Here is a 10056-nt window from a genome sequence, read left to right as displayed (position 1 = left end):
TTTGTACTCCACGGGGGAAGGATGGTTTGTACGCCACAGTTGAAGTATGATCATATCAAGGTTGTTTGACTCCAGGGCAGGATTTATGATATGTACCTGCTCTTACACAAGGAATGATAGATCAACTGGAAATCTTAGAGGCCTTCCCAAAACTGGAGTTAATCAGAAGCTGCCATGGCAGATTAGCCTCCAAGATGGAGTTGCCTTAGCCTCCGCAATATTAAAAGTAGAACTACCATATGATCCAACAATCTCACTTCTGGGCATATATTCAACAAATTGAAAGCAGGGTCAGGAAGAGGGGTTTGCACACCGATGTTTGTAGTAGCATTACTCAAAATACCCCAAATGTAGAATCAACTGAAATGTCCATCAAACAAAATATGGTGTCTGTAGTCCCAGCTACTTGGGAAGCTGAGGTTGGGAGAATGACCTGAGCCCAGGAGGTTGAGGGTGTACTGAGCTATGATTGTGCCACTGTACTCCATCCTGGGTGACAGAGTAAGATCCTGTCTATTAAAAAAAAAAAAAAAAAAGTTCTGAAAAAATAATATTATTAAACCTTTTTTATTTAGTTATTTATTTTGAGACAAAGTCCTGCTTTGTCACCCAAGCTGGAGTGCAGCAGTGCAATCTTAGTTCAGTGCAATCTCAGTTCACTTTAACCTCCACCTTCCGAGTTCAAGCGATTCTCTTGGCTCAGCCTCCCGAGTAACTGGGATCACAGGTGTGTGCCACCACGCCCAGCTACTTCTTGCATTTTTAGTAGAGACGGGGTTTCACCATGTTGGCCAGGCTGGTCTCGAACTCCTGACCTTAGGGGATCCACCCACCTCGGCCTCCCAAAGTGCTAGGATTATAGGTGTGAGCCACTGTGCCTGGCCTCAACCTTTAAAGGGAAGGAAATTCTTACACATGCTCTAGTATAAATGAGCCTTGAAGACATTATGCTAAGCGAAATAAGCTAGTTACAAAAAGATAAATAATGTCTGATTCCATTTATATGAGTATCTAGAGTAGCCAGATTCCTAGAAATAGGAAGCAGAAAGGTGGTTGTCAGGGGCATGGAGGAGATGGGAATGGAGAGTTAACATTTGAAGAACATAGAGTTTCAGTTTTACTGGCCCAGTGTGGTGGCTCATGCCTGTGAGGGACATGCCTTGGAAGGCCGAGGTGGGTGGATCACTTGAGGTCTGGAGTTCAAGTCCAGCCTGGCCAACATGGCGAAACCCTGTCTCTACTAAAAATACAAAAAATTAGCTCTACTAAAAATACAAAAAATTAGCTGGGTATAGTGGCAGGCACCTGTAATCCCATCTACTCAGGAGCCTGAGGCAGGAGAATCACTGGAACCCAGGAGATGGAGGTTGCAGTGAGCTGAGATCATGTCACTGCATAGCAGCCTGGATGACACAGCAAGACTCTGTCTCAAAAAAAAAGAAGAAAAGAAAGAGGACTTTTGAGTTTCAGTTTCGCAAGGTGAAAATGTTCTGGAGATCTGTCTCACAACCACGTGAATACACTTAACACTGCCAAACTGTACACTAAGCAATGGTTAGGATGGTAAATTATAGGTGTTTTTTTTTTTTTTTGAGACAGAGTCTCGCTTTATCACCCAGGCTGGAGTGCAGTGGCGCAATCTTGTCTCACTACAACCTCCACCTCCTGGGGTCAAGCAATTCTCCTACCTCAGCCTCCTGAGTAGCTGGGACTACAGGCACACACCACCACACCCGGCTAATTTTTGTAATTTTAGTAGAGACGGGTTTTCACCATATTGTCCAAGCTGATCTCGAACCCCTGGCCTCAGGTGATCTGTCCACCTTGGCCTCCCAATCCTGGGATTATCACCAGTGTGAGCCACAGCACCTGGCCTAGGTGTTATGCTGGAAGGAGTAAAAGTTGCAACATGAAAATGATAACTAGCAGTTAATATTTCAGAGTTCCCAGTCCCAACATTAAAAAACAAAAAACCTGTAGAAGTAGAAGGGAAGGCCCCCGGAGTTGAGGGGTGCCGTGAGGCCTGGGTTCAGAGGGTGTCTCTGTGGATGCTGAACCCTCCTGGGAGGAGGCTGGATGGTGGAGGGGATGTCTGTGGACCAGGGGCCCAGTGCTTGGGAAGTGCTGCAAGGATGCCAGGGGGACAAGAGGGGCAGGGCACAGTGGAATAGGCAGCAGAAGATTCAGGGTGAGACCAGACAGAGGGGAGGGGGTCCTAGTGGTGGCAACAGAACTTGAACAGCCGCAAACATGAGTCCCAAGCATGAGGCTCCCAAGGCTGAAGGGCAGACCCAGCTGCCACCCAGAAGGAAACCACAGGCACAGTCTCCCTGAGGACTTGGAGGGAGAGGTTGGGGTGCATATGTCAAGGGAAGGGAAGGGAGGGAAGAGATAGGTGGGCGAGGGCTCAGCGGTGGAGGGAGCCAGGTTGGGGGTGAGTGGAGAGCTCAAGAGTGAAGGAAGCCAACAGAGGGTATCAAGGTTGGGGGGTGCCGGTTTCAGGAGGTGATGTGGTGGACAACAGGGAGGACAGGTTGGGGGGTTGCCTCAGGGTGCCGGCTGAGTCCCAGGCCCTTCCTGATGGGTTTGCATGGAGCTGCTCTGCTGCTCTGGTCCCTCTAAGGAGGGCCTCAGCCTAGGGCGCAGCAGAGAAGGTGGGATGGAGACTGCCACCACCCAGATGCCACCCTGACTCACTGTTTGTCCCCCTATAGGTCAGCAGCAGACTAAAGCCACAACTCCAGCCAGGTGAGTGCTGGGCCTCCCTAAGGGGGTGGGGGGTGCAGGTGCGGGCAGGGGGCTGGTTTGGAAGTCAGGGAGTGTGCTGCTAAGAACCCCACAAGCCCAGCCTGCCACAAATTCTCCTGAGTTTTTGCCACCACCCACTTAAATCTGATCTCTGAAGCAATTGCCTCGCTTGCCTCACTGTAATAATCCTGGCCCTGCATCTAAAAACACTTCCCCTCCTGCAGATAGCAGGGCGCCAAGCACTGACTTCCGACCAACAGGGTGTGGGGAGAAGGGATGTGTATTAGCCCCGGAGGACGTGCTGTGAGACCCACTTGTGAGTACTCTACACTGGTTCCCCATTGGCAAGATACATGGAGAGCATCCTGAGGACCTAAAAAAGGCAGAGCCGCAAGGCAGAAGGAGCCTGGGTCCCTGAATCACCAACTGGAGGAGAGATACCTACAAGAGCCTTCATCCAGGAGCATCTACTCTGCAGTGACACAGAAATTGAGGTCTGAACTCCACTGAATTAAACCACTGGCATTCGGGGGCTGTTCATTATAGCAGTGCTACGAGTTCCTTTATCTTCCCCAAGGATGGAAAAAAAAAGCAATTTATTTTGCTTACCGTACACCCCTTTTCTCCTCGTCCACATTTTCCAATCTGGAAGACACGGTGGCTGTCTTCTCCTATGGCAGGGGTTTTGGGGAATAAACAGTGTGAAACGCTGCTGACACTTCCCTGTGCATCTCCCACATGGCTGCCAATTGCCCCTTCCTGCTCTGCAGTACCTGCGTCCAGTCGTGGTGCAGGGAGTATCCCCGCTAGTAACAGATGGCGCTCACAGATTTAAGGCAGTTGGAAGCAAGTTTAAGAAGCGAAATCTTTTTTTTTTTTTTTTTTTTTGAGACAGAGCCTCACTCTGTCATTACCCAGGCTGGAGTGCAGTGGCGCAATCTCAGCTCACTGCAACTTCTGCCTCCTGGGTTCAAGCCATTCTCGTGCCTCAGCTTCCCAAGTAGTTGGGATTACAGGCATGCACCCCCACACTCAGCTAATGTTTGTATTTTTTAGTGGTACTGGGGTTTCGCCAAGTTGTCTAGGCTGGTCTCAAACGCCTGGGCTCAAGCAATCCTCCAGCCTCAGTTTCCCAAATAGCTGCAATTACAGGCGTGAGCCACCGTGCCTGGCTGAAAGGTAATCGTTAAGGAGTGGGCAGGGGCAGGAACACTGTCAGAGACGGTGTGGTGGCCAAGGCTAGTACAGCAAATTGGCTGCTTCCTGTGATTGCACGGGTTGGGGGCTCAGTTCCACAAGGCTGCCCCCACATCAGATGCCAGTCAAAAGCTCACGTGGTGCCTGTGCTTCTGGCACAGGGCTATAAAAATTGAGGTTCCCATGATCCCCTCCTTGGGTTCAGTTAATTTTCTAGAATGGCACCTAGAACTCAGGGAAACCCTTTACTCACATGTGCCCCCTTATAAAGGATATTATAGGGCCTGGCGCCAGGGCTCATGCCTGCAATCTCTGCACTTCGAGAGGCTGAGCGGGGAGGTTTACTTGAGCACAGGAGTTTGAGACCAACCTGGGCAACATAGCGAGACCTTGTCTCAAAATAAAAACATAGGATATTACAAAGGATAGTGATGAACAGCCAGATACAAGAGATACACAGAGAGAGGCCTGGGGGAAGGTGTGCAGAGCTTCCATGTCTTCCCCAGGTACTGCACCCTCTAGGAAGTTCCATGAGTTCAGTTATCCAGAAGCCCTCTGCATCCCTTTTGGGTTTTTATGGGCTTCATTATAAAGGCATGAATGGGCCAGGCACAGTGGCTCCTGCCTGTAACCCCAGCACATTTTGAGGCCGAGGTGGGAGAATCAGTTGAGCCCTCAAGCGGCAATTGAGGCTGCAGTGAGTTGTGATTGCACCACTGGACTCCAGCCTGGGTGACAGAGAGACGCTGTCTCAAAAAAAGACAAAAGGAAACAAAACAATTCTCCTGCCTCAGCCTCCCAAGTTGCTGGGATTACAAGTGCACACCACCATGCCCAACTAATTTTTGTATTTTTAATAGAGATGGGGAAGTGATCGTCACCTGATCCCTACCCCCTTGAAGATGCCTCCACACCCTCCATACACATTTGGTCAGCACTGACTGCCCGGCACACTGCACTGGGTGACAAGGACCCAAAGCGACACCAGCCCAGCCAGTGCCCCAGCCCTCAAGCACCTCCCTGTGCAGAAGGAAGACAACACAGAAAAGGGAAGCGTGGTTGTCACAGAGGCCCAGAGGACTGCCGGCTGATGTCACTGAATGGGGAAGTGGTCAGCTGCACGGGCCCTCGGCTCAGTCCTGATGCCACAGTGGATGTTCATGGGCCATGTGACCTCAGGCCAGGCTGAGAACCCCCCTCAGGGCCTCCGTTTCTTTCTGTATGAATTGAGGACTGTAACAGGGATGCTGCCTGCCTCCTGGGATTGTCCAGAGAGTTAAAAGCTCTTTTAAAATGCACCTTCTGGGCTGGGCGTGGTGTCTCACACCTGTAATCCCAGCACTTTGAGAGGCTGAGGCAGGCAGATCATGAGGTCAGGAGGTTGAGACCAGCCTGAACAACATAGCGAAACCCCACCTCTACTAAAAATACAAAAAGTAGCCGGGCATGGTGGCACGTGCCTGTAATCCTAGCTACTCAGGAGGCTGAGGCAGGAGAATCGCTTGAACCTGGGAGGCAGAGGTTGCAGTGAGCCGAGATGGTGCCACTGCATTGCAGCCTGGGTGACGGAGTGAGACTCCGTCTCAAAAAAATAAAAAAAAATAAAATGCACCTGCTGGCGGGGCGTGATGGCTCACACCTGTAACCTCAGCACTTTGGGAGGCCTAGGCAGGTGTATCACCTCAGGTAAAGAGTTCGAGACCAGCCTGGCCAACATGGCAAAACCCCATCTCTGCTACAAAAATTAGTTGGGTATAGTGGTGGGCACCTGTAGTCCCAGCTACTCGGGAGGCTGAGGCAGGAGAATCGCTTGAACCCGGGAGGCAGAGGTTGCAGTGAGCCGAGATGGTACCACTGCATTGCAGCCTGGGTGACGGAGTGAGACTCCATCTCAAAATAATAATAATAATAAATAAATAAATAAATAAATAAATAAATAAATAATAAAATAAATAAATAATCTGAAGGTAGCAGTATGTTAACAATAAGACTGGAATCTAAGTTGTACTATTTGTGAGGATGATATACACTACGTGGTTAGATGATTAAAATGGATGACTATTCTGTATTTATACCCCAAATGCTAGAGAGATTAGTTATACAAACAATAGAAAGGAGAAAGGAAAAACAGCACTCAATTCTCCTAGATCTATTATTCAACTAAAGAAATTAATTTCTTCACTTGCCTAGCTGGCTGGCAATTTAATGTCTCAGACACCAGAGAAAGCAGTAAAGTTACTTTGGGTCAATAAAGAAAAACTCGTAGTGAAGCTGGAATGACGAGACTCCATGAATATAACTTGTTATCTTGACATTCTGAATAATCTTGGGGAAGGGTGATTAGGAGATGAGAATTGTGGGATATAATCATACATTTAGTTTGAGCTTTAAATAGTATTTCAAAACTTTCAGAAAACAGAANAGGCATCCTTCAGCCAATAAATGTGTAAACAAATTTTGGAGCATCCAGACAAAGGAATATTATTCAGTCCTAAAAAGAAATGAGCTCTTGGGCCGGGCACGGTGGCGGGCGCCTCTAGTCCCAGCTACTCAGGGAGCTGAGGCAGGAGAACGGAGTGAACCCGGGAGGCGGAGCTTGCAGTGAGCTGAAATCCGGCCACTGCACTCCAGCCTGGACGACAGAGCGAGACTCCGTCTCAAAAAAAAAAAAAAGAAAAGAAAGAAATGAGCTCTCAAGCCATAAAGAGACACAGAGGAAACTTAAATGCACGTTACTAAGTGAAAGAAGCCGGTCTAAAAAGGCTCCATGCTGTACCACTCCAGCTACATGGCAAGCTGGAAATGGATACAGTAAAGGAAGCAGAGCCCAGAGCCGTGGGAGGCCAAAGTGGGCAGACCTCTTTAGGCCAAGAATTCAAGACCAGCCTGGGCAACATGGTGAGACTCCATCTTTACAAAAACAATTTTTAAAAATTAGCCAGGTATAGTGGGGCATGTCTATAATCCTGGCTACTTGGAAGGCTGAGGCAGGAGGATCACCTGAGACCAGGAGTTCAAGGCTGCAGTGAGCTATGATTGCACCTCTGCACTCTAGCCTGGACAACAGAGTGATATCTCATCTCTTAAAAAATAAAATAATTATAAAATAGGATTAAGAGTTGTTGGAGGTTGGGGATTGGGAGAGGGTTGACTAAGAGAAAAAGAGCATTTCCTGGGCAGTGAAAACTGCGCTGCCTGACCCTACAGTGATGGGCACACGCCATATGCATTTGTCAAAACCCATAGAATGCACAAGACCAAGGGTGAATGCTCATGTAAACAATGAATTCTGGGTGAGGAAGTTTCAATACAGGTGCAGCAATCACAGTGAAAATGTACGAACTACCATGGTCGGGGATGCTGATCGTGAGGGAGGCTCTGGATATCTGGGGGCACAGAAGAAATGGGAACTCTCTGTACCATCAGTTTCATTTTGCCATGAACCTAAAACTGCTCTAAAAATTAATCTTAAAACAAAAAAAGACAAGTGAGGCATGTGGAAGCAAAGCATGTGAAATTCACATGTTTCCAAGCAAGGAAGGTTCTCAGCCTCTGCTATGTTGCATTTTCCCGGATGCTCCTGCCTCCCCGTATCTGAATGTTCAGGTGCAGTACCTGGTGTGCAGTAGGATAGCAGGAGCTCAGCATGTATTTGGTGTCAAATGCATGGAGGATTGAGGAGGGGCCTCAGGTCCTCCAAGAAGAGAGTGGCCCGGCCTCTCCATGGGGCAGGCAGAGTGGATGACAACCGCTGATCACACAGCAGAAGCCACGCCAGCCAGGACGTTCCTGCTGAACAAGGTCAGTTGCCTTAAGGAGAAGACAGAGGAGGGACTCTTCGGGAAAAGGCAGGTGCATAGGAGCGGGGAGCAGCATTTCTAAGCCCTCGTGGTCAGACATCTCTCTCCTTATCTGCCTTGAAGACAAATGACCCTTTCTGCTTCGAATGCCATTTCCAGAATGCACTTCAACGGCAATAAGTTAAAATATACCTTGTTAAAGGAGAGGGAGTTTTTGAGGCATTGTGTGCCCTGGGGCTACTGCCAATGTGGGTTTTGAAGTGTTTTATACTTGTATCAGTCCGACCATCATAAAATAACCATGGAAACAAGGCAGAAAGCAAAGGCGAGTGGGTCTGATAGAAACGAGCCTCGTGGGAGAGGAGGGAAGAGGGGATGCCAGTCTTGGTCTTCTACTCCGACACCAACTTTACTCGGAACCTTGCCAGGTAGGTAAATGCCCAGAAAAGCGAAACTGCTGTCAAGGCCCCCAAGAAGTAGCAATACGAATTATGTAGGGCATTTAGAAGCATTTCTCACCAAATACACTGTTTCCTGGAGGCACAGGACACTCTGTGGCCGTGGGGAGTGCCCTAGTCAATGCAGAAGCTAAGTCAATTTTAGCTGCTCTTTAAGGACAGGCCTTGACATCCTGTGGTGCTCGGTTCAGGCTCCATTCACCTGCAGTTGTCTAAGCCCACACGGAGCCAGGGAGTCAGGTCAGGTGCATGAACTCACTGTCTCTATGGGCAAAATACTCTGTAACGAGGCCCCGGGGCAGTGCCAGGGCAGTGCAGGTCAGGCATGAGTCTTCTGCAGGCTCTCACACAACAGGTGGCCAGGGCCAAAGGACTGAGTGCCTGAGGTCCTGGGGGAGGGTTAGTGTCTGGTCAGGGACCGGGTCACTCGTCTGCTGCTGAAGGTCTCCTGACACACCAGGAAGGAAGTTGCTCTGCGCCCTGCAATCTCCCACATCAAAACTCAATACCCTCTGGCCCCAGAACTCATGACTTCTCAGGGCAATACATGGCTCTACATTTCCCCTCTTATTTATTTATTTTTTTTTGAGACAGAGTCTCACTCTGTCACCAAGCACGATCTCAGCTCACTGCAACTTCTACCTCCCCAGTTCAAGCAATTCTCCTGCTTCAGCCTCCCAAATAGCTGGGACTACAGCCACGTCCCACCATGCCCAGCTAATTTTTGTATTTTCAGTAGGGACGGAGTTTCGCCATGTTGACCCGGCTGGTCTCGAACTCCTGACTTCAGGTGATCCACCTGCCTAGGCCTCCCTCCCCTCTTATTTTTTAAAATAACTGGCTTTCTTTATAAAATAATACATTTTCAGGCTGGGCGTGGTGGCTCATGCCTGTGATCCCAACACTTTGGGAGGCCAAGGCAGGTGGATCACCTGAGGTCAGGAGTTCAAGACTAGCCTGGTCAACATGGTGAAATCCCATCTCTACCAAAATTACAAAAATCAACTAGGTGTGGTGGTGGTCACCTGTACTCAGGAGGCTGAGGCAGGAGAGATGCTTGAGCCCAGGAGGTGGAGTCTGCAGTGAGCTGAGATCACGCAGTTGCACTCCAGTCTGGGTGACAGAGCAAGACTCCATCTCAAAAAAACCATAATAAATAAATAAATAAAATAATAAAACAAAATGCACCTGCCATTCTTTCCATCAGGTATGGCCACGGAAATGAGGGTCATGAGGGAAGCAGTGTATCCTCACAGATCCCCAGAAATGAGAGACACAGCCATGCAGGGCCACTTGGGAAAGCACCAGGGTCCCTCAGGGGGCAGAGGAAGCCGGGGGAAATGGGGGTGAGACCTTTTGTTATGCTTTCCATGGAAAAGGCAAGGAAGGGTATGCAGGTTTAGGATTGGCTAGTTAGAATAATGTTAGCAGGCTCTGGGGATTAGGGGCTGTCACTTGTTATTTGGTGCCTGGCCCAGGGTGATGAAGGCAGAGAAATACTGCCTCCTGAAAGGTGAGAGGCAGCTAGAAAAGCTAGTTCAGTGTTGGGGCCCTGGATTAGTTGGTTTGCATATGAAAGGCACACTCAGCCAGGTGCAGCGGCTCAAGCATGTAATCCCAGCACTTTGGGAGGCCGAGGTGGGCAGATCACAAGGTCAGGGACCATCTTGGCCAACATGGTGAATCCCCATCTCTATTAAAAATACAAAAATTAGTTGGGCATGGTGGTGTGCACTTGTAATCCCAGCAACTTGGGAGGCTGAGGCAGGAGAATCACTTGAACCTGGGAGGTGGAGGTTGCAGTGAGCTGAGGCTGTGCCACTGCACTCCGGCCTGGCAACAGAGCGAGACTC

General features: G+C 49.2%; 1 protein-coding gene across 4 annotated transcripts in view; it reads left to right on the top strand.

Annotated features, from left to right (window-relative positions):
- PILRB (paired immunoglobin like type 2 receptor beta) overlaps positions 1-3466 on the top strand; it is a 15193-nt gene extending 11727 nt beyond the window's left edge. For 3 of the 4 annotated variants that reach the window (XM_017886047.1, XM_017886045.1, XM_017886044.1), the window contains exons 4-5: positions 2715-2748; positions 3009-3466. In XM_017886047.1, the coding sequence (XP_017741536.1) occupies positions 2715-2748; positions 3009-3117 (143 nt within the window). In that variant the 3' untranslated portion in view covers positions 3118-3466. Of the gene's footprint in view, positions 1-2714; positions 2749-2972 lie in introns of all 4 variants that reach the window. The other variant, XM_017886046.1, reaches the window with a different exon arrangement.
- The last annotated feature ends 6590 nt before the right edge of the window (positions 3467-10056 follow it).

The sequence above is a fragment of the Rhinopithecus bieti genome, unplaced genomic scaffold (assembly GCF_001698545.2).
Source record: "Rhinopithecus bieti isolate Rb0 unplaced genomic scaffold, ASM169854v2 scaffold_14454, whole genome shotgun sequence".
Taxonomy (NCBI): domain Eukaryota; kingdom Metazoa; phylum Chordata; class Mammalia; order Primates; family Cercopithecidae; genus Rhinopithecus; species Rhinopithecus bieti.
The sequence above is the reverse complement of the archived record's forward strand: the minus strand, read 5'-3'. Positions and strand labels throughout refer to the sequence as shown.